A 25,783-nucleotide genomic window follows, 5' to 3' on the forward strand; every position below is an offset into this window, starting at 1 on the left:
GTGAGTATAACATCATTTCTTCATAATCACTGTCATAACACAGCTGTTTTAAGGAACGGTGAATGGTCTGAATGACCAGTTCATTTCCCGATGGGGGCCTTTCCTATGCTTCTGCAGCTGTGTTCAAGGTGCAGACTCAGAGCTGAGGGTTATCATCATGATCTTGAACAGGCATGCACAGATGTTTTCAGTGAAAGTACCTTTGGGGAAAAGGCTGCTGCTGCCTTGAGCAAAATACAGCCACCAAACTCTAGTTCTGCTGCCACCGTTTCTGACTACAGGCTGGCATGCCACAAATGACATGCTGGCTGATACTTCTACGTTGCTAACAGTCATAAGGACCTCGCTCTGCCGTCCTCAGGAAGCACACTGTTACCCAAAGGATGCTGGCAGAGTACAGCAAGCCACCACCCTGCCTGAAACAAACATGATCTCACTGAGTGATGCACAGCATTTCCCCCAGATTCGCTCCCCTATCTCTCTCTCTCTCCCTCTCTCTCTCTCGCAGTTATCGATGCCTTGAAAAATCTGCATTCCTCAGGTATCAACATGTGAGAAGAAAAAAGAGCCAAAACCAAAAATCAACCAGTCTCCGGCTACTTCTGGTTTAATCCTTCACTGGTTAGGGAACAAAGCAACCTACAGTTCGGTGACTTATCATTCCAAGTTTAGTCTTCCAATTTGTTACATACGAAGTACAGTTCAATCATCAACATACTCAGTCCTTACCCAAGCTTCTCTGTAGTGACATTTTGGGCCTATGTCCCAAATGAAAGATACAAGGCTATCATCAAAATGCAAAAAGGGAATTTAAAAAAAAACCAAAGTATGCCTTTCCCACTCCAAATTTTACACACACACACACCCGTGCACATGTGCGTGTAGGAAGCGACTGAATTAAAGGAACCTGGTAAAACTTAGAGTTCTCTTTTTCATTGTTTTTGTTTTGTTTTTTAAAATGAAAACTGCTGTGCACGAATCCCCACAGGGAACACTGTCTTCCCAGGCCGAAAAGGAGTAGCAAGTCCAAGGTGCAACGGAATGACAGCACCATCTACCACCAAGTGCACTGAGTCTAAGTCACATCCTTATTGCTATTCCCCACTAACTTTGTACCCTTTTAATTTCACTTTATTCTGGATGGGGGAGGGAAGCAAACAGTGAACACGGGAATGACAAAAACCTCAAACTCAGAACACAGTCCCAAAAGCCTTCTTCATTAAGCACTCTGTTAATAAGGAATGGGTGATTCATTACTTAACAATGCCAATGTTTTCAATGAATCTGTAGCACACATTTTTTTTTTTTTTTGAAAAGAGAAACAGTATCTGCCCCACCTTCAGGCTGGAGGTATCACGTAATGAACATCAAAAGCAAGGTTCAAAAACGAAACCACAAACAGCAAAACTAAAACTGCCTGATGAGAGATAGTTTTTTAAAAAAATAAATTTTAGGGAATTAACAGCAATTTGATTAAAGGTTTAAAATCTGTCTATATTTACAGCCCTTCAAACCGGTAGCTAAATTTCAACCTCAATTAAAATCATCCGGTCAAGCTCATTACTGCAGAAGCCATGAAATGTGACTCCAGGGACAAGTCAAGAACGCCACTGTCACTTCACACCCTGCTCACCCACAGAAGCAGGAGACAGGGCAACTTTGGGAACAGACTCCCAACACAGCCAAACACAACCAGCTGAGCTGCACTGGCTACCCTGATAACACAACTGAAAAAAATCGTTCTTTCTGGCAGTCAGTATGTAATTAAATTTTTATACACTCACTTTAAGTTACTGAATGACTTTCCAGGGCTACTGTTTGTATTTTGAAGTTGTTTCTCCTCTTGACACAGTGTTCTGCTTGAAACTTTGCTGTGGATTTGAAGTATCTGACAAAACAGCTTTCAAACACATTCTACAGGAAACACTATGAACTGCCTGTCACAAAACCTCACTTACCACAAGTGAGATAAAAAACAAACAGTTAAAGCGTGTCACAGCGTTCCTCCATTTTTAGAGAGCAGCGTAACTAATGCTTTCCCTGTTTTGAGATACGGGAACTGTTTGGTGCAAACCTCAGCATTTTGTTGGAGTTAATAACAAACTAGACTCCTGTCTGCGTTTGAACTTTGTCCAGACCACTCAAATGACATTTCAGAATGGCTCCTGTGAACGGCTTGCGGCAGCTAATCCCCCTTGTTGCGATTACCCACTCTGATCCACTAGCTCTGCAGAGCTCACTCTCTCCACAACTTGAGCACCGTACAGCTCAGGGCCTGCTGGCAGAGAAGGCCAAACGCCAGGAGGAAAGAGGCCTGCACGAGCTCTTCCATGTAACGTTAGCAAAGACCTAACCCACCCCCCGCAAACTCATCCACAACTGGGCCCCGAGCCAAGCCCAGCCTCTGGAAACTGCCTCGGAAAACTTACCCAGTGCAGCTTTCAGCCCTCGTGTGGAAGAAGAGCTGTTCTGGAGAGGCTTCTTGTCACCTTCCATTCACATAATCTGGTTGTGCTTCACTGCACACTTGCTACTGCAAGCTTGCATCATGACTTGGGTCTGCCCACCAACTCCAAATATGCTCCATGTTTGGTCTTATGTAACATTTGCTACTACTGTAAAAAGCACTTGAATTACAAAGGTCCTGGCAGATCAACAGAAAACAAGGGGTGGAGTCTAATTTCATCTAATATGGTCATACAAGGCGTCCTGGCTGGTGTAAATTAATCCTTCTACTTGAAAGGCAACTTGCCAAAACTGGGGAAGATGGAACTTAGGAATTTAACCTGCTAAACTGTGAATTTACTCACACCCTGATTTTTCTGAATACCTTGAAATGGATGCTGCTGCACGCAGGTATATTAGAAAACTTACATGATTCATTATACAGCCTACATTTTAAGCCTCCATAGACCTAGAAGTTTTAAAGTTAATGCGTTTCTATAAAAATCAGCAGCCTCTCTCAACATTTTATTTCCCCATGATCTATACTTAAAAATAATTAAAATTTGTCATATTGAAAGCTTACTTTTCCTTCCTAAATCCAGTAACAAAAATCTTAACCAATTTTCTGTGCATTTTTGTAAAATACATCTAATTTCAGAAGAATATACACCTGATCGTCCGGAGTTTGGTGTTCAATCATTACATGACTGACTAAAGCTGGGACCTTTTATACTTTTAATCCAAAAACTTCTCTCACTGATGGCTCTTTATAAAGTGTCTTCCTGGTCTGTTTCCCTATCTCAGCCCTATTATACTCCCCACAAAGCTACCTCCATCCCCCGTTCTCAATCCCCAAAGCTTACGGTCAAATAGACATGGAAAAAAATGGCCAACTGATCTGAGTTTTATGATGATAAAGGCTGCACACATAAATAGACTCGGATGCCTGATAGTTCAGAATGAACACTTTTAAGCATCAAAAGGAGGGGGGAAATTCCTCCACAGAATCCCATCACCCCATACAGAATATTTGGCTAGAAGTCATGAATTACATGTGTGGAAAAGATTTGGCTTGGAAGGGGTGGGAAAGAGTCATGAGTTGTAGGAAATGGTTTCTACTAGACCAGACACAAATTCTAAATTTACTCTAAAACAAAAGAATAGTAGCCACACTGCTTTAATTTCATGGCAGTCATTCAGATCCCAACCAAGGCAGCAATATTAAGATCCAGAGGGTTTTCTGAAACCTACTTTTTTTGCCCCCCAGACTTCTTACAGTCACATTCAAACAATGCAAAACTATGGTCATCCCTAAAAGATGCCAGAACACCAGGTAAGGGGCATCAGCAGGTCTCAGAAGCCCAGGATGAGAAAAATCTTCCAAAAGTTTACCAAAAATAAGAAGTTTAGGTTAATTCACCAAAGGTCTTCTTAAGCTAGAAGAAAAAATTCCACTGCTATCCTACCTGATTGCAACAGGTCTTAGCATTGTTCACTGCACCCACCCACCCTCCCCAAGGGGCACCTGAGGAGTCTCCTTGATGTCATTGGCCACAGGACAAAACTGAGATAAGAGGCCCCTTTCTCAGACTAAGCCTCAGTTCCACATCACTGCACCTGTCAGGCCAGACCCCAGAGTCCTCACTGTTCTCCCAGCACAAATGCTTGACTTGACTTTCTAATGTTCCCTTTTGTAGATGGCGGTAGGGCAAAGGGGGAAAAAAATCCTTACAAACCCCAGTCAATCCATGTGTTCTGAGAACCAAATCTTATCTCTAATTCTGATGAAAACTAGGGTGGATTTCAGCAAACATTCTTAATTGCTACAAATACACATCTATATTTAATTTCACAAACAGTTGACTCTTGAACAATGTGGGGGTTAGGGGAACTGACCCCCTACACCCCACAGTGGAAAAATCTGTCTACCTTTTGACTCCCCAAAAACTTAACTATGAAAAGCATCCTGCTGATGAGAAGCATTACCGTTAACATAAAGGTGATTAACACATATTTTCTATGTCATACATATTACACACTGTAGTCTTAAAATGAGCTGGGAAAAGAAAATGTTATTAAGAAAATTATAAGGAAAAGAAAATACATTTACAGTACTGTACTGTATTTACTGAAAAAACTCCACGGATAAATGGATAAAATCTGCACAGCTCAAATCCATGTTGTTCAAGGGTCAATTGCATAAACAAGAGAGAAGCAATTCAAACTTATTTTTAAGATCTATAACCAAAAAGGGATGCATGGTAGTGTAAGTCAGGAAAATATAATTTTGTGCAATAAGAATATATACAAATACAAAAAAAAAATGGGCATAAAGCTTTAGATTAAATTTTTAAACACACACATTCTCCTCCCTGAATGCCCCGAGTAAAATGTTTAAGCAAATACTTAAATACCACTTTGTTCTGCTCGGACAGCATTCTTACTGTTTTCTACAAACCAGCTCCAGATATCCTATCCAAATAAAGTTTATTTTGATACTAAGTTTCCCAATGATGGCTCATATTTAAGTGTCTAGGTCTGGGGACATGGTCACATTTCATTTTTCCTATGGAAAAAAAAAATTCAAAGACTACAGACTAAAAAAAGACTGCCGACTAAAATACCCTTTTAATAGAATAACATCCATGCCTTACAGACCAAAAATTGCAGGTATCGGCTGTGTCGTGGATGGTGTGCATTCATCAGTTTTATTCTGGTGCACAAAGGGAGTCCTGAGCTGACAAAAATTCTTCGGTTAATGGGCCTGCTCCCAGCAAAGGAGCATACCAGCAGCCGCCAGGAAGGGCAGCGCCTCCAGGGCCTGGGCTGAGGGGGCAACCAGCCCGCAGCAGTCTCATCACTTTCAGTCGGCCTCATCCAGGCCAAGAGCTTTCTGTCCCTCGGGGTTTGCGTACTCTCCCGGGAAGTGCTAAGACCGCCTCCTCTGGCTTTGCTGCGGCGAGGAGTAAGGAGGTCATGCACATAATGCAGAGCCTGGCACCTCTTCAGTGCCCCATACAGGTTAGCTCTTATGAGCGGAATCAAGGAGAAGTTAGATGGTGGGCATCGTTTCCAAGAAAGGGGGAAGAGGACAAAGAGGTTCCTACTGCTGAAATTAGTGACGTCCCCAGCAAATCTTGGGATCTCCTAAATCAAATCCCGGAGAGGCTTGCCAGTGTCATTCGGTGTTCAGCAGGGCCCCCAACACGTTGCCGGCCAGGGGCGGGGATGGCTGTGCTATGTCACTGGTGGTAGTCAGTGCTCTGGTTCACAGGAGCACAAGTCTCCGCTGACTCCACTTCAGTGTCTCAGCAGGCCGGGCAAGTTATAATTGGCCTTAATTGGCACTTACAGGAGCTTTAACATTCCTCACCTGCTGCCAAGGAACACTTGAAAGGGGGAGAAAGTATTTTCAAACTTGGAAATACCAAGCGATTCATTCAGCTGTGGGCCTGGAAGCCTGCTATCCAGAATCAGATTAGCTTCACCAAGGAATGTTGCTACGCTGTTATCCAGCGCTCATTAGGTCCTCGCGCCGGATTAGGAGAGGTGGGAGATGAAGTGGAAATGGGGATAATTCACGTTGGAGGCTAATCATGCAGCAGCCTTCCTCGGGCTGGCATCATCTGATCTTTTGGTGGATGGCTCTTCAGGACTCGGCCACACTTCATGTGTGTATCCCTTTTCAACTGTTCTAGTTGTTCAAAGGCAGGGCAATAAAGTAAGTATAACCTCCTGGCCTGATTTACAGAGGCTTTGTGTTAACCACAGTCTGACCTCAGTCCAGTCATTATTTGATACACAAAGTGAACACTGTTAAAAGGTGACCAATCACACCAAATGCAAGGGGGATAATGAGATCAGAAATAAAACTGACAACTATCATCGGTCCTGCAATTAAATTCACCCAACACTGTTATCTTCTAGGAGCCTATACATTTTGCAGAGAGGAATCCCAGCCTAGCAGACCTAGATTTCTCTCCTAAGGTAAATTCCAAGCAGGATGAATAGAAATTTCCCACAGATGCCAGGAAAATTGCCTATGATTGCTTAAATGAATATTTTTTTAAAATCATCGCTCATTTTGAAAGATCTCTTTGCCTCATATCATTCCGTATTACTCAAATTCAGAAGATACGTGCTAACACTGGTAAAAAAAAGTTTGTGCTTGTTTCAGAGACTTGGTTCAAAGTCAAATTACAATCAATCGTGTGTGTGTGTGTGTGTGTGTGTGTGTATAAAACACTTTAAGATGCTTTAGCAAAAGAAACTGAATTTTAGAAAGATAAATAAAACACCTACTCCTGATGGTGATACTTTCACACATGCCTAGTAGATATAAAGTATTACAGCCTTTGTGGAAAACAAACTAGTAGCAGATATTAACAATGCCTATCTATATCCTTTCTGACCCAGGAATCCCTTCCTGAGACTAATTCCACAGAAACAAAGCCACCAGTAGTTAAGGGCGTTTGTAGCAGGAGGGCTACTGTAGCTTTGTTCATGGAGGCAAAAAGCAGGAAATAAGGGTAATGTCCACAGACAAGAGGACTTCGAGGAGAAAGCTACTGCCCAGCCACACCTTAGAATAGTAAGCAACCATTAAAAAGGGCGGATTAGCGTTATCCTGGCCTGTGAATGAATTCCCATGTGGTACTGTTGAGTAGAAAAGAAGCAGAAGTGTGCGTAATAGAATCCATTTTTCGTAAAACTATGATCAAAAGTCCCCACTAATAAAACACAGGATTATATGTGTTCATATAGATTAGTATGAGAAAAAATACAGAAGTATGTAAACTAAGTTATGTACTATACTGTACCAAGTTACATAGACGGTGTAAAGAAAAAGAAGACTGTTAACAGCTGGAAACAGCGAGTAGGGAGAAAGAGCCAATGAAATAAGAAAAAAGGAGGCTGAACTGAAACAGCGTATCTGAGATTCTGTATATATATATATAAAAATATATGATGTTTATATATTTAATATATTCATGCATCATTCAAAAGATCCATAAAGAAACTAATTTAACAAATTTTTGTTCTTAAAAAATGCAATGTGAAAGGAGCTGAAGAAAAATTTAGACAGCATTACATTCTGGTATTACATCAAACAAGCATATCCTGATTAGGGCTCCCATTTCATTTGTTTGGCTAAGCAGACTGAGATTCAAGTAGCACAACTGAACACACTAAGAATCGCATAGAAAAAAGGCCTATTAGCCACTCTGGCGAAACAATATTTTAACATTCTAAAGCTCACTACAAATCTTGAGTATTAGAAATTCTAACAATCTTTCGAAAATATCAAGCATAAGAAGCAATAAACAAATTTCATTCCAGAGTTTATTTTTGACTCTAGGAGACTATAGATCAGGAACTCTTTTAACATGTGTGATTAGGGGCTTACTGCTTGTATCTTAACTTTTAAAACTGAGACAATTACCTTCCCTGATCTCTCTCTCTCTCCCCCTCTTTTGTTTTTTAAACTTTCAAACATACAAGAGGAAAAGGTATAAAATTTCTTTGAAGTTCAATCTGAGAACTGTTGTCTTAATAACAAAACGTAGAAGAAAACCTAAAGACTGGGATTTCTATATACACAATGTGAAATGAGGAAGCCAAGAGCTAAGTTTAGCCACTGCTCCCTTGCCTCAAACCAGTTTGTTTTATGGGCTTGGACTAGCACATGCATGGGCAGAATTATTCAAGCCAGGTAGTAGGTGTTACACGCATAAAGAAGCAATAAAAACTCCCTCTTCTGGTCATATGTAAGACCACAGCTGAACAGGGTTGGAAGAGCAGGTGTCTATGTATCGTAACCAGTAAACATACACATTAGTCTTGTGAAGTGACTCAGGAAAAACATCTTTTAGCAAATATAACTAAAATGTGGCTTTATATACTGAAATATCCCCCTTTAAAATCTGAAGCACAGCCATCCCGATGATTTCTATATATAGTAGGTCAAGAAAAGCACTGGTGGATAAACAGTATTTATTTACTGATTGATTAATGCTGCTAGAAACCCACATTTTCACTGTCTTATTCCAGTGATGCAAATCAGAACTGCTGAAGTAAGTTCATTAAATCACAGTAATACTAAGCTGGAAGGCAGCTCTGACCAGCCTCCGTGTGGAGAATCAATACTCTGAAATAAATGACAGACATTCCCAAAGAAGAATGTTTTTTTTTTAAAGATTTTATTTATTTATTTATTTGAGAGAGCGAGAATGAGAGAGAGAGAGAGAGAGAGCACCTGAGAGGGGGGAGGGTCAGAGGGAGAAGCAGACTCCCCGCCAGGCAGCAGGGCGCCCGATGCGGGACTCGATCCCGGGACTTCAGGATCATGACCTGAGCCGAAGGCAGTCGCTTAACCAACTGAGCCACCCAGGCGCCCAAGAAGAATGTTCTTTAAAGCACTGCCTGTCATAATGCAATACTGAGAAACTACATGTCTACCAACAGAGGACTGGTGAAATTCATTTAAATACACCAATAAAGTGGAATAATAGGCAGTCTTTAAAAAGAAATGGCATAGTATGAATTCACATGAAAAAATAAGATAGGTTATTAAAAGTAAATTTATAACATATCCAATGTTAATGTGAATGAGGGAACAAGAAATATGCAGCCAAATAGGTCTATGTGCAGGGTCTAGAAAGCTTCCAAGGGTATATGCCAAACTGCAGCCCTGAAAAGTAACATGGAGGAGCTTTATTCATTCTGATTTCATATTCATCCTCCTCTTTCATATTTATTTTTCTTTTACAATGTATATTACTACATTAATAATGAAAAAAATCAAAATGCCTGTGTTTTTGCTTTGGAATTGGTATGTTTTTGTTAGCTGAATGAGAAGCTGAGAAGTCCCAGGAAAGCATGCACATCTTCTTTTGCTTCCCAGCATCTAGGACTAGACTAGGTAGGCACCTAGGACTAGGTAACTACCGTTCCACAACACAACAACAATAAACTAAAAAGAATAAATGACCCCCAAGTTTGGCATCAATGCAATAATTATTTTCAACCCCTACAATATTTAGAAAATGCCTAAAGACTGAATATAATACATCAAGGCTTTTCATGCCAGTCAGTACACCTCATTTACAAAAAAAAAAAAAAAAAGCCCACACAAATTGGAAGAACAACTCCCCTGGATCCATAAACTAGGTAAATTCATCCAGTTGCCTGAGCCAAAAACCCCACGAGTCACTCCTTGTCCCTTCTTTCCCCATATTGCTAATCTCCTGTCCATCAGCAGGCCCTGCTGGCTTTCTACTTCCATGCCGACTGCAATTCGGCCACACTCAGCTCCTGCAGCCTCTGCCACAATCTCGATGTAAGCCTTCTCTCCTGAATCAGCTCTCAAATGGACTAGAGCAAAACAGCCCACCAACTGGTCTCCCTGATTCTGTTCCTGCCCCTATATTCCACAGAGCAACCATCAATCAGATCAGGACACTTCCCTGCTCAAAACCCTCCAGCAACTTCGAATCACCTGCACTGTCCAATTCTGATCCTTTGGTGGCCCCAAGGATCCCCAGTCCCTTTTCTGAACCTTAACCCAGACCCCTCACGTCCTTACACATTGCTTCTCCACCTCCTCACTGGCCTTTCTGCCATGTACATTTCCACCTCAGGGTCTCTGCACCTGCTATTTTCTCTGTGTCCAACACCGGTCTTCCACATCTTCAGAAGGCTGGCTCTTTTATTCAGTGACCTTCAAAATCAACACCTCAGAGAAGCTTTCTTTGACTAGCCTTACATAAAGGGTCTTGCCCTGGTGGTCATTCTCTCTCACAATATTCTTAGCATTTATCACTACTTGAAGTAATCTTATTTTACTTGATTTTGTCTCCACCCTCCCTAACCAGACTGTAAGCTGCAAGAGACACTGCTTTAGTAGTTCAGTAGGATCAATGCCTAGAGCTGACACTAGGTACTCAATAAATATTTGTTAAAAGCATGAATAATATCACAGCCAATTTATTTTTTTAAGCAATTGGAAAGGCACATTAAGAGGCAGAGATTCATTAAGAGGAAAAATCAATACATTTTATAACTATAAATTTAAATGTTGCTCCCTATAAATGGCATAAATAACACCTTTTTTTAAAAGATATTTATTTATTCATTTGAGACACAGAGAGAGAGAATATGAGCAGGGGGAGAGGCAGAAGCAGAAGGAGAGGGAGAAGCAGGCTCCCTGATGAGCCGGGAGCCCGATGTGGGGCTCGATCCCAGGACCCTGGGATCATGATGTGAGCAGACGCTTAACAATCTGAGCCACCCAGGCACCCCAATAACACCACTTAAAGATACTGTTTATTATATAACTGAGGAAAAAAAGATAAAATACTAAGGACAAAGTGGTCCTTTATTTGATACTACTGAAGTTATATGAAAAAATTAATTAGCACTGTTTCGCTTGTGGCAAAGAAAAACTGAATTCACTGCATTTATTTTGTATCATGTTTTTTTCGGTGACAAGAAATTTAGGTCAAATGGTCAACTTCAAATTTCCACTGAGAGTTACACTAACGTCCACCTTAATATCATTCACGTTTTGATGTGCCTGCTCTGGCTAGCTCCCTTCCCTGACTCAGCTCTCACTGCTGGAGAAAGGCTTGGCATATGTCTCAGAAGCGAAAGAGTGAAGTATGTTTGGCTCTGCAACAAGTTTCAATCTTTATACTGACTGCAGAAATAAATATGCCAACCAATTCTCTAAAGAAGCTATGGAATGATGATGGATCTCGCCTTACCGTCCGCGACTGGGGGCCATCAGACTACGACAGACCTTATTTTTGAAAAATAAATTTGTTAAAATCTGCACGTTAAAAAAAAAAGCAGCAGCAGCTACATACAGAATGTTATGGGGCTGAAACAAGAAGAGGAGGAGTTTGGCTTTGGACTACTAGGATTTAGGGTTAAAATGGAGTAGGAGAACAGGCTGATGAGAAATCCAGCAACTATGCTAAATCGATTATCTTTACCTACTACCATTACGTCTTCGAATTACTGAATGTTCTCTCTGAGGTAATGGGTTTACAATGCTGACCCAGCTACTCTATGCCAACTTTAAAGTTCTACCTGAGCTAGGACATCTGTCACTAATGATAGTTTTGTGACATGTGGAATTCATTACATCTTCCCTAGATTTTCTTTTAACTCTATACATCCTTATTACATGCAAGAGAAATAGACATGAGTCGCCAGAAAAGCTGGCCTGGTACATTTTATCCATGTGAAAGAAATTTAATTTAGTTTTATTTGTAAACTGGGAATAGAACTATCCACTCAGTGGGTTGCTAAGAACAGGAAATGAGACAATACATACAACAATGCTTTGTGAATCACCAAATACTATTAAAAATCATCATTAGTTTGTGGACTTTTAGATGAATGGCAATCCTGAAAAGATTAACTATCACTAAAAGTTTCAAAGTAGAAAAAGGCCCAGATTATAAAAATGCAGGGGCCAAATTTAGCCAGCACAAGGGACAGAACAGAGGAACATTTTTTTCTTTATCCAAAAACAAAGTTACTTAATAGCCAAATAAAATAACTCATTCAAAATACCTGAAATTGTTACTTTCAACCAGATGGCAAGAGGGGAAGGGTATTCTCTTTACTAAACAGCAAAAGCTCTGCTTTGTGATGTAGATTAATTCAATCAAATGATAGCAATCACTGGTCACAACTATGTGAAATGCTGTCAACAATGGGAATCAGCATTTATGCCAGAACCAGCCTATCGGCTCTCACAGATTAAGACTCATTCTGCTCGTACAGTAACATTCTTTGAAACCAATTAGCTCAAAAAAGTATGAGTAATTTCTGTTTACTCATCTTCTGATGAAAATTACATTTTTGAAAAATATAATTTATGCTAGCATCTAAAAGAATCCAAACCACCTCAGTGCACTTCAAGGAACATTAAATTCAAGCAATGTGTGCGGCTGTTAATTTTGCAGGATCGTAATATCTGCAAGTAGAGAAAGCTATAAGATCACAGCAGTATTTCTGCTAATGCTACTTTCACAGAGTTAAGAAAAAGCCAGACTTATAAAATTCCGCCCCCCCCCAACCTCCCACCTATGAACAGAGGTCTGAGAGAGGAAATACGTTTTACGCTGAGGACCAGACTCACACACCACTCATGGTGACTGGAGGGGCTCAGTACATAATCAATACAAAATACCAACTGATAAAAGATCAAGGGTATCCGTCCTCTGTGATCCTTTTGCAGATCAAAATGTGACCTGAGAATCTGCTTCCTAGGCATGACAACTTCCTAGGGCTGGGGTTGGCCTCAGGGGACAGACAGCTCCTTAAACACGAGAGGGAACCAAATCCAACAGCTTGAGCCGGTGTTTCCCAAAACATAGAGTAGGTATCACTCCCCATCATTAACAACATTAAATCTCAAGTGACAACTTACTCCTTTTCCAAATCTCTTTCAATTCTTGATAACAAACATCACACTACTGGGTGGATAACACTTGCCTAAGACGTGCTAGCCTCCTTTTCCACAAAGGGAGAAGGCCTCAGGGCTCAGAGCTAGCACAGGCAAGAACATCAACAAAGAATTTAATCACCTCTTCACTTTATTTTTACACTTAGCATCTCTGGAAACCACCACCAGTATTCCTGTTGATGATTCTGGTTAGGTTTTCTTTAAGGATTTATTTAGGTAAAGGACTTATTTAAATAGAAGTGGTTTGATTTAAAGAAAAATATTAAGTGGAATTATGTAAGCACATCATAAATAGAGAACCCAATTGATTAAAATCGGGGAAAGGTGGCAGAGGCACATGTGACCATGAGGCCTTGCTCAGGGACGCAGGGCTGAGCCAAAAGGTGAACAAATGGGTCAACTTAACTAACCTGGGGCAAAATACTTTAACAGCTGACTTTCAAGCAGGGTTTCAATTTATTAGAGATTCTAACTGTGGCACCTGTCCAAGCTGAACGACCAGCATTTACTTATTTAACCTAGGTAAGATCACCTCACGTCTGCACAAAACACAGGTTGAGAGGAATTAAGGTATTCTTTGTAAGCAAACTCAAAGAGAAGCAGCAAAGCCCAGCACACGCACACAGCGTGTCAGGATCACTTGGGAAGCTCTTCCAAAACAAAACCCCAAAGACACCCCACAAATCACCAGCGAACCCAACCTGTTCAGATCCACAGACAACATATGTAAACAGGACTACACATTCTATGCTATTCAGTAGCCAATTTAGGACCAACACATTTATTACTAGATAACTGAGGTTCCCACCTTGGTCAACAACCTCAAAAGAAGGGTGCTTCTGGCCCTAAAGAACGGCACCATCTCAGCCCTCCTCCATACTCAAAGTTTTAGAGGCAATGAACAGGGCATCTCCAGCATGTAATAAAAAAAGTTAAAAATCAGTTTAAAAATACAAGGGCCTCCTTTCGTGCCATCCTTGCTAGACTCAACAAATTGCTGAGTGCCAATCTATGTCAGTCACTGTGCCAGGCACCAGGAACACAAAGCAACAACCCTGACAGAGTAGAGGGATCTGCTGTGATCCCAGGGCATCCCGGCCAGCCTGGGGGTCAGAATCCATCTCCGGAGTGGTTTAGAATGGAGACTGCTAGGTCCCATCCCAGAGATTCCCAGCTAGTCGGTCGGAATGGTCCTTGGGAAGCTGCCCATTTAGAAAGCTCCTCTCTGATTCAGATGCACAGCAGGTTTGGGATCCAATGATTCAAATTATACTTTCAAATCTGAAATTAACAGTAAGGAACATCTTGCTCTCAAAAATACCAAGTAACTAAAGGAAAAATATGAAGTATCCTGGACTAGTTCAAAACATAAAAACAACATCAAGAAAGTATGATATTACTACGCAGTTTCCAAGAAAAAAAGCAATCTATACTATGAAAGCAAATAGACCAATGAGAAACTGGGAATGCTAAAATGACACTACCATCAACACCACTGCTCACATGGAAATCCTGGTTAATCCTTAGCTCCCAAAAAAGCAGCTCGGCTAGCAAAAAAAGTATATTATCTCTCACTACTTTTGGTAATAAGCTGCTCACCAATTCACAGTAACATTACCACCACCAAGAACCGATCTACAAGCCTTGTTGCTGTTGTGGCTTCCTTCTCTGCCCTGGCAGCAGTGGTTTTAAAGGAACTGCCTGTTGGATTTTGCAGCAACTGCTCACTTGTTCATAAAAGTCACAGATGACTATCAGTAATACATTAATTCACAGAAGACTGCCCACACATTTTCACCAATTTCATGCACAAAGATAAGAAAAGAGAATCCCTCTATTGGCAGGTACGGATTCTTCCTAATACCTAATAAACAAACTACAATGGCCACTGGGAAGGATTTTGAATTTAAATCTCTTTTTGGTGTTAACACATAAGAATGGGCCTTGGGGAATTACAACAAAAAAACACATGGGTTCCAAAAAAACATCAAACAAAAAAACAAAAACCAAAACCAAACTTTTCCTGTTATAACCCCTATCCCCAAGGATAGAAGAGACATTGGCAGCACCGGGAATGCTTCTTGGCACTGGAGACCCTGCCCACCCACCCCTCCTTCCCTCCAGGTGAGTGGTGTGTGGGTCCCAAATCTCTCCAGGGTCATTACATGGTGCCTCCCTCCACTTCATGCAGTCGCACCCAACTCCTCACATCCACGCATGTCCAAACCTCCTGTTTGTTTGCCATCAGCCTTCTCCTTGGTGCTGCCTCACAGAGGGAGGTCCTTCAACATTTCCCAGCCGAAAACCTCTCAGAACACTTGGGCCCCAACTTCCTGCCAGAATTCTTCTCTCTTACAGCTTTAATATTTCCTTTGCCACTAGAGGGACCAAGCCCACCCCGACCCAGTGGCTTTATCAGTCCCAGCCCAGCCCCTGCATAGCCACAGAAGGCATTTGAGTATGTGAATCTTGCATTCACATCTTCTCATTTACATATTTGAAGTGACCACCATTCCTTTCTCCTTCTACAAGTATCTTATTAGAAGATACTGGGTGGACTAGGGCCTGGTAGAGAAAAAGGGTAAAAATGTGATTTTATGGGACTCCCTCACCTTGTCCCCAGTACACTGGCATTCTTAAAGAGAGAGTGAGAGAAAAAAAATCATCTCCATAAGATGCGCGGGAACAACTGTGTGAAGGGCTTCTGGAAGAGGGGACCAAAAGGGCCCCCTTTCTGCCTAAGGGAATCCTGGAAGAGGTAACACCTTTTTAGTGGGCCTTGCCTTAAGCTGCAGCTGTTTTCACACTGCCGTTTTTGGTCCTTTTGATTCAGTCTGCCCCCCCACATCAATCCTCTCTGGAGGACCACTAAGTCACCACTCTGGGGCTAAGAAACTTGGAGCACATCCCCACTGACACATCAAGGCCAGGGGCGTCTAATGGGCACCGAGGCTCTGACAGCTAGCCCCAGCCTGTCTCGGCACACTGCCCATCCACGTGTGGGAACATCACCCAGGCCAATGAAGACTCCATGCAGTCCATCCCAGACAGCATGGAATTTCCTGCCTCTGCGCTTGCTCATATCACCGCTACTGGCAACTTAGGGCCACCAAACATGGCTGTTCAGCGCACAAACTGTGAAGTTATATATGGTAGCCCTATCTATCCCCATCAAAACACTTCCCATTTTATGGGATTATAAGTGATTTTTAAAAAGTATTTTTTGCATCTTCCACAATGGACATGTATTACATACCTAATAACTGAAGAAAAACATTTGCACATGGGACAACAGATCCATTCTACTCTTCAGAATTGCCTAACCTGAAGGCAATTTTCTCTAAGAAGCCTTTTCATCAAGAAGCAATTTGTGTTCCTCCTTATTCTTAAGACCCTGGACTATTTTTTGACGTTAGACACAAACCCTCCTGTATCCACGCTGTACTTTTCTCTCTCTCTCATGCCTATTATGTGTCAGGCATTGTATGAGGCGCTTTACCATGTTGTTTCGTTTATGGTCCCTGAGAACCTATGAGGTTGCTATTACTATTCTGACACTGTAACAAAGGAAGTTGAGGATGGAAAACTTTCTCAGGGCAAATGAACAGCTTATGGTTCTTTCAAGTTTAAATTTAAATCCAGTCTAGTTTGGCTTAAAAATTCTGAACTCCAAAATACTTGGCAACTGATTAACTGCCTTTTCCAATACTGACCTCTATGACTCTTAATCAGGAAGACAATATTTTATTCACCTTTGTACTCACTCTAGAGCCTACCCCAGGGCTTCACTGAGAATCAGAAACAAAAAACCTTTTTCTGGTTACATGAAAAAAATCTATTCCTTCAGGAAAACATGGTGGGAGGCTGATATGATGACGCGATTCTTAAAACAACTGTTGTCCCAACAGCAAGCCTTCTAAGTTTTAGCTTTAGAAATGTACCTCAAAGCTATGCTGTCTCCCCAGCTCTACTGCCGCATCTTAGCCTTAGTCTGTTATCATGTCTTGCCTTTGAACTCATCCCTGCTTCTACCCTTCTCCTACAATTTATTCTCAGCAAATTCACCAGTGAGGTGGGCCTGTGTTACTTTCTTATATCATAAGCCCTACAATGCCCCCAAGCTGCTTCTTACTCTGGCCTTCCAGGCTGTGCACGATCAGGGTCCCTGCCCATAGGGCAGACCTCTCTAGTCTCTACTTCCCTTCACTAACTACCCTCCACCTATGGTGGTCAACTGTGCACCAGCTTTTCCCTCTGTATAAGAATGCTCCTACTCCAGATTGCCACATGGGTGGCTCCATCCCATCACTTATAGCTCGGGTCACCAGGGTTACCTCCTCAGAAGCCTCACAAACTATCTATAGAAGGATCCCATTGTTATTCTGTCTCAAGCTTGCATCTGTAGTACTGAGGACAATGAGGCAACAACTCATAGTTGTTTAAAAAGTATTTCTAGTTAGTTTTGCCTGTCTCTTAAGCTAGATTGCAAACTCCAAGGAGGTAAATAAGGATCATACTATACATCCTCATGCCTGAAACAAGGTGTAGACTCAAATACTTCTGAGCTGTTATTGAACCCAACTGGGTATAAAACTGTCTTTAGATGGCATTATAACAAAGCAAAGCCATTTTATTTGGATTCTTCCATGATTCAACACCCAGACAGCAGGCGTGGAGCCTAGAAGCCCAGGAATGGCTCAGGGGTTCGTGAAATCCCTAAAGACACACTGCTTCATTTCTAAGTACATGTGCATTTTAATGGAGAAGATGTGATAGCTTCATCATACTCACAAATTGAACATGATGTCAAGCTGGATTTAGAACTACTGAACTTGGAAGTTTCAAAATCACATTTCCTTTAAGAAAGACATGTATCCACACTGTGTATGTATGATTCTACCATCCACTAAATTCACAACCATGAGGTCTAGAAGGAAATAAACCTTTCACTATACTGACTGAATTATTTCAAAAGAGATTTTATAAAATACATTTCTCCTTGTCTAATTTCAGTAAATTAGAATATACACATCACTTTTAATAAAATTCAGAAAATACCCAACATCTAATAGGCATTAACCCATTCGATGAAATTAGAAAACCTGACAGAGGGAGGGATATTATAGCCTATCCATGCTGTCACTGGCCTTCAGTTTAATCCTGCTTTACCTTTTACCCTCTAATAATGATTTTTAAATGGTTGAGCACTTACCGTAATGTGATTGAAATGCCTGCGGTTTGACAACCTGATTACAGTCGTTACACACCACCAAGTAGAAATCATCATGGGCTGGACACAGACCAAATATTGGCATGTCTGCAACAAAGAAAGAGCATCACTCACTCATCTGGTTCTGATGAATATGAAACCATTTAGGCTAGCAATACTTTCTAAAGAAGCTGCCTTAAGATGAGGTACACCAGTTCAAATGTTACTCCAGTAACATGTAAAAGTAACTGATGTGGCACCATGACTATTAAGAGAAATCAAATCAGGCTTACAGAAACACTGTTCAGAGAGTTAAAATAAAAGGCACCAAAAATCATCAGTATGAGGTGAAACAGACAAATCTATTAAAATGCAAACAATGAATACACTCACACAATAAAGCAACTTTAGATGAACTCCACCAAGGGTTATGGGTAAGAATCTGCACCCATATAAAATGCTTAGCAATTCACAAAGCTGTATCATCTAATGGTTTGATTTGTTTAACTATGCATTCTATTCCAGCCATCTGGTCTCTGAGTTCTATGGAACAGTTAAGAAAGGAAGCAAAGGTTTCACTGAAGAGTATAACTGCTGGTTTGGTCAGCATGTAATAGAAAGAAAATTATTTTTATACTCTTTTTTCAGGTCACAAGAACCTCTAGTCCTTTTGCTCACATACTGATGCTCCTGAACACAAGGAACTTTGGTACAAACACAGCATTTCACACATTAATCTCAGTTCAGTTACTAGACTAGGGCAAGATACAAGTTGGACTTTTTACGGTTAAGAAGTTAATTAAAACACAAATGTAAAACTAAACTATCTGCATATATACAAAAACTGAAAGTGACTTGATATTTGGTAATATGTGGTTAACTAAAAAGTCCTAACCATGAATTTATTAACAATAATCCAGGTAGGGAACAGTGCTAACATTTCAGATCCAGAATCTAATGTCTTAAATATTTCAAAATTGGTGATTTTAGGGGCATCTGGCTGGCTTAGTCAATAGAGCATGGGATTCTTGATCTCTGGATTGTTAAGTACAAGCCCCACACTGGGCATAGAGATTACTTAAAAAAAAAAAAGATATTAGCTGATTTTAAATAAGTATTGTACACTATTTACAATATCTGCAATGAATGGATAATTAGCACATTTCAATTAGACAAATAGTTTAGTAGACCAAATACCAAGTTTAAAGGGGAAAAAAGATCCAAAACTAATTGGCATCTGTTTTCTCTCCTGTAAGATTTAATTTCATACTTTCTCCAGCTTGGGTGATCATGGTAGTTTTACAGGAAAAAGAAAATGCCCTGAGGAGATGTAAAGTGATTATAGTCTAAAAAACATCAAATTACTAATCTAATATCTACACATGGATACAGTTCAGATTTTCTTAAACAGTTTCTATTACACTGAATTGCACAGATTGCTAGCTATAAATCTGAAATATACCAGGGACCAACAAGATTCTGGGATGCAGTGGCAGCACTGAGCAGTTTCTAGGTGCTATGATCTCATTCTTTTCTCACAACTACCTAGGTAGATACCATTACAACCCCACTCTAAAAAGGAGGAAACTGATTCACAAAGAGATGAAGTACTTTGTCTACGTCAGTAGCTGGGATTCCATTCTGACTCACAACAATGGCTTGGATCTGGTCCCTTGAAGATCAGAGGAACGTGATTTCTAGAAATTCCTTCCAGTTTCCACCTCCATTAAGTTGGTATGTCAGAGCTGAACACCTTTGATAAACTGATTAGATAATGCAAGAAGCTTCTAGTAGACTACTGACTTCTGTGACTAAGCTTAATAATTTAATGAAAAATAAGAACCAAACAATGTGCTATTTTCCTTGAAAGCATGCCCACATTAAGTTAAAAAGAGTACGTGTGGGAGAAAAGGAAAGGTTACATCCATGCAATGATCAACATGTAACAAGCCATTTTCCATGGCCACAATTTCTTGACATATTTCATTTTAAAAATAAAATATAGTTTCCTTTAAGTTCCATATACCCCCCTGTGCTAAATGCCTCCAATACAAGACCAATTAAGAAAGAAAATCTAAATTACAGAACATAGCATTCATAATTTACAGCTGTGAAGTATGAAATGTCTATAAATATCAAATCAGCAGTTTCATTAATGAAATTGACTCAATTAGTTTTATTAATTAAATGGTAGTTAAAACAGCATTAAATTGTCTCACTTTAGATAGGCGACTGCAATGTGCTGGTTTTGTGTGGTTTCCCACAGCACTCAATGTTAAGCAATGCTGTTTAAAATATATCACTTTGCCAGACACCAAATACTTCTGGGGACTAGCCCCCCAACCCCTTTATAAATAAAACAACTTTAAAAAATTAAGAACTGTACCAATCCTTTCAAGTAATAGCAATTCAACTAGCCACAATAACCTTTATATAGAAAACTGTTCTTTTTTGCTGTGATTCCTTTCTTCCTTTTGTGAGATTTAGAAACACTAGTAAAAATAAGAAGGTAGGGGTCATTCTGTAAGGGACCAGGAATCTATACTTCTGTAAAAACTTCACTTTCCTCAATAACTTAAGATCATTTGCAATCAATGATGACAATAATGAGGACAAACAGTTGGCCTTTACTGAGAGATTGCTATGTACCAGGGCCTGTGCTAAGGACTTTTTATATGATTTGTCCTACAATAAAATCCTCATTTTACCGATAGAGACACGAACTTGTCTACTATCACCCACCAAGAAAGCATAACCAGGACTCAAACTCAGGTGTGCTCTGTGAGCTCAATTCTTAATATCTCACCAGCACATCACACTCCTGGGTGCATATGATTTGTGTGTGTGTGTGTGTGTGTGTGTGTGTGTGTGTGTGTGTGCTCTGTGAGCTCAATTCTTAATATCTCACCAGCACATCACACTCCTGGGTGCATATGATTTGTGTGTGTGTGTGTGTGTGTGTGTGTGTGTGTGTGTGTGTGTGTATCCCCGTGGAAAGAAACATGGTACACTTAAATCCAATTCATGCTACCCTCAGAAATCGAGTTCCAGTTATGAAAATCGAAAGCAACTTTAATTTTAGCTTTCTAAATTCTTTACTTCCAGATATCCATATTTGGAAGTAAGCTAAAGATACAAAATAATTTAAATAAAATGTCTTCGGGAGAAAAAAAAAAAAAGAGTTCTATATCCTTTTTCTGCACTGGGACATTCCAGAGGCCTTAGCAACAGGAACAGAATGTGGAATGTTGTGGCAACAGAGAAAATGAAATTTTTGTGAGAGACAGTATGTATGTTTCTGAATATTTTTAAAGCATAAGTTTATAATCAGCCTACCTACAAATTAACATATAAAACTTGCCCAAATGCAAGGAGGTAAAGATTGATGTAAACCAAAAAATGAAAGAGTTTAGAAAAATTAGTTACTATTGAATTTTTTTAAAAGTTTATAAAATACACTGTAAACATACAACTTAGACCCCTATATACTTCAAAATCATGAAAAGTTTTTAAATTGTACCTGGCTCCCTAGACTCTGAAGTAGTTTGAAAGAATGGATTTTATTGTGTGTAAGCCCTAAATCTTTTTCAGGATTCAGGTCACTCTAATCTTCCAATTAGCAAGTAGCCCAGCACCCACATCTAGGCCATCAATGTACTTTGGAGACCCCAGGCCAGCATACTAGGAAGGACTGGGTTTAAGCACATGTATACACTAGCACGTGTGCAGAACCTCCACAGGCAAATGTAGAATGAAGGCTCTCTGCCTGAAACCAGACCCTAAACAGGAGGGAATGTATTCAGTCACTTTGGTGCTACTATTCCCATTTTGAGAACTGAGTCCAACAACAGAACGTGTGTGTTGTAAGCAAAGTATTCCACCTTTGCAGTACCCTGGGTGTCTCCCTTCTCCCATGCTCCCCAATTTCTACATGCCAACAACTCCCACATTTCCGTCTCTAGCCCAGATGGCTCCCGAGCTCTGTCTAGACTCATATATCCAACTGCCTACTAGACATTGCCATCTGGACGTCTTATATACATCTCAAAAGGAATAAGCATTGTCCAAGAGAACTCCACTTTCCACCCTGCCCTGTTCCCACCCAGCAAAACTTTCCCTCTCTTGGGTAAATGACTATTCATCTCCTTGATTACTCAAACTAAAAACCCAAATGTCATCTCTGACCCCCCGCCTTCCCTCATCACATCCAAGCCACCAGCATGTCTGCTTGGCTCTACTCTAAAATCTCTGTCTACTTCTCTCCATTATCTAAGGCACTGCTGTAGAGCCTCCCACCAGCACCTTTCTGATGGACTATGGAAGAAGACCATCTACCAGCTGGTCTACAATCTCTTCCACACGGCTGCCAAAGTGATTCTTTTAAGTCCTCCAGCAGATCACATCACTACCATTAACATTTCTCCAGTGGCTTTCCACTCCTCTAGGAATAAAATCTCGGCCCTTAGCACAGCCCTCAGGGCCCCGCCAGATGTTCATCCACCTCCTTTTCACTCTCTGTTCCCTTATTCCCTCCCTGCTCCTCTCTCCTTGGCCCACTCTGCTCCAGGCATACTGTCCTCCATTCTCTCCTTAGACCCAGAAAGCTATTCTCAGCTAGGCTCTGCCCTTTCTCGTCATAAGATACCTAGTACATTCACACACTCTCAGGTCTGGCTCAGGTTGTCTTCTCTTCAAATGGCTCCACCTCCCCCGCCCCCAACTAGTTACTCTCTAGCACAGGTATTGTAAGCAGAGTGGCTAAGGGAGAGGACCACTCCCTATCACTTTGAATCCAGTGTGTCCTTAGGCAAGTCTTTAAGCTTTTCGAACTTCAGTTTCTTCATGTGTCAAATGGTAATGATAAACAGTACCGAGTTTACTGGGCACTTCACAAGATTGAATGATTAAGAGAGTTAATACAGGGACGCCTGTGTGGCTCAGTCGGTTAAGCCACTGCCTTCAGCTCGGGTCATGATCCCTGGGTCCTGGGATCAAGTTCCGCATCGGGCTCCCTGCTCAGCGGGGAGCCGGGTTCTTCTTCTCCCTCTGCCCCACCCCCCTGCTTGTGCACTCTTGCACTCTCTCTCTCGCTAATAAATAAAGTCTTTAAAAAAAAAAAAAAGTCAATACATGCAAAGCTCTAGAAGACCTTAGACAGCGCTCATGCAACAGCCCCCTCCCCAGCCTGTGAGATAGGAGTCATGCACCCACACTAGTGCTCAGGAAACTAAGGCACACAGACATTAAGACCTTACAAGCTAGTAAGAAGTAGAGTTGACATTTGCACCTAGATACGCGGGGCTCACAAACCCAGGCAACTCCCAACATTCTCCCAAGAAACACTGCCTAAATCTGCCTCCTCCATACCAATCCCACTGCCGGTACCCACGGTGGTGGCCTCCACACACCAGAAGAGATCTCCTAACAGAAACAGAGTTTCTTCCCTTTTCAGCCTCCTCCACCCTACTGCCAAAGCTAGAGCCCTAGAATGCATTAACACTATTCCTCTCCTTGAAGACCTCTGCAGGCTCCAAAATAGGGCTTGACCAACCTCTCCTCGACCAAGGCCCCTAACACTCTGGCTTCTCCCATCTCTTTGGTCTGAGCTAACCTGCTGCAGTCTCAAGACTGCGTGGCCTTCTCAGAGCCTGCCTTGTCTTCCCACAACCCTATCTTTTGGCCAGAACAGTTCCTGTAGCATGGAAAACTTTCCCCTCTTCCTCCTGGAACGCCCACCATTTAGTAAGAACCAGTTCCACTGCCCTCTCTGCCGTGCTCTTACTCACACCATTCATTATCCCACTGCAGACCTTCACTCACTGAGTCATGACTTATGAATGGTAAGGTATAAGCAGACACCTCTGTAGTCCTGCCTGACAGCAGACTCCCAACATTTAGAACTCTTCCATAGCTTCCAGTTGCTCCTAGGATAAAAACTGGCCCACAAGGCCTCGAACAGCTTTGACCTGCCCCTCTCCCCACTGGTTCTTTGCAGCTGGCCCTTCTGGCCTTTGATGTGTTCCTGGAGCACATCATGCTCTCTCCTGTACAGCACCCAGGCATCTACTGGTTCATCTGCCTGCAACCACCACCTTCTCCACATCTTTACCTGGCTTGTTGCTTTACTCCGTTCACTCTCAGCCTCGAGGTCACCGTCCTGGAGACTTGGCTAGGCAGACCCCGTTATATGTTCCCAGAGCACTGCCTTAGTTAGCCTTGCCACAATGTACCATGCCCAATCTGTAACAATCCATCTAGCCGTGTGAACCTTAATCTCCTCCCACTAGAAAAAGTTCTGTATTTGTCTGGCTTCCTGCTCTAGTGACAGGGCCTGACAATGCCTAACTTGACCAATAGGAAGCAGCAAATAAATATGTGTCATATATTACTTGATGAATAATAAGTGAAGTATTAAAGTCCCTATGGGGCCATAAGTCAAGGTTATAATTGTGCCTTTATGTCATTTAATCACAGAGTCATCCACTAGAATTGGGTATGCCATTTAGTGATACACACATTCAAGGATGAAGTTTCCCTTGAAGACATGATTGATCCCATTCCTGGAGGCCATTTCTGGAAAAAATTCACGTTTCAGGGTCTGATTCTCAAATATGCACATCAGCAATTTCTCTTTTGCTAGTATGTCAGTGTAGTAACTAAGAGCAGTTGTGGAGTCACTACTTGGATTCAAATCCTTATTTTTCCTCTTACTGGCTGTGTGATCATGGTTTTACATCATTTAACCTCTTTGAACTTCAGTTTCCTCGTCGGTAAAACACAGTTAACAGGACCTATATTTCAAAGTGTTATTTTGAGGATTAAATGAACTAATCCATGGGGAGCACTCAGTGCTGAGCATGCAGTAAACACTCAATAAATATGAGCAAAAAACAAAACAAAACAAAACCACAAAAATATATTCATACTAGCAATGTCTGCTGCAAGGGCCCCAGCTCTCACTAATTAAAATCACATAAGACTGATACACACACAAATAGGGACTCTTTTACAATGTGAGCTGAACACTCAAGTGGTCTCATAATCTCCCTGCTGACCACACACTCCTCCCTGTAAGCAATGAAAGGCAGTGGGCCAGCAGAGGAGGCTTGCTGGCACCCCTCTCCCTGTGGAGGGTCAGGGCCCATGCTTCAGAGTTTAAGCCATACCCTTGCAAGCAGGGAGAATCCAAGACAAAAAGCGAGGAAGCCACATGATAGAAAATGTCACCCTGGCATGAGTGTGGATCAACTTAGGTAACGGCAGCAGGGAAACAGATTGAGGACAGTGGTCCCGAAGGGCTGATGCAACAGACCGAGACACAAAATGCCCGTGCGATGAAAATGGGGGAAACCTGGCTGAAGACAAGCTCTAGAGGACCTTGTCAAGCCCACAGGAGATTGTGGGTGGAGTGTGAGGCCAAGGGAGGAGGCCAGAGATGGGTCTGCAGTTCCTTCCTCACCACAGCTACTGTGAGCACATGGACCATGGGAGACACGGATGGAAGAATCTTGTTTGCAAAGACAATAGAGCCTAGTGGTTAAAGGCATGGCCTCTGGAGCCAGACTGGCTGCATTCAAATCCCATTCATGCCACCTACTAGCCCTGACTCAGTTTCCTCACCTATAAATGGGTCAGATAATTATAACCAC

General features: G+C 41.5%; 1 protein-coding gene across 3 annotated transcripts in view; it reads right to left on the reverse strand.

Moving 5' to 3' along the window:
• ATXN7 (ataxin 7) overlaps nucleotides 1-25,783 on the reverse strand; it is a 134,161-nt gene that overhangs the window by 28,984 nt on the left and 79,394 nt on the right. For 2 of the 3 annotated variants that reach the window (XM_088027706.1, XM_028110428.2), the window contains exon 5: nucleotides 18,138-18,242. In XM_088027706.1, coding sequence (XP_087883832.1) covers nucleotides 18,138-18,242 — 105 coding nt within the window. Of the gene's footprint in view, nucleotides 1-2,429; nucleotides 2,623-18,137; nucleotides 18,243-25,783 lie in introns of those variants that run through there. The other variant, XM_028110429.2, reaches the window with a different exon arrangement.

Source organism: Eumetopias jubatus, unplaced genomic scaffold (genome assembly GCF_037043125.1).
Source record: "Eumetopias jubatus isolate StellerSeaLion01/CBP00866 unplaced genomic scaffold, mEumJub1_p1.0 scaffold_1, whole genome shotgun sequence".
Taxonomy (NCBI): domain Eukaryota; kingdom Metazoa; phylum Chordata; class Mammalia; order Carnivora; family Otariidae; genus Eumetopias; species Eumetopias jubatus.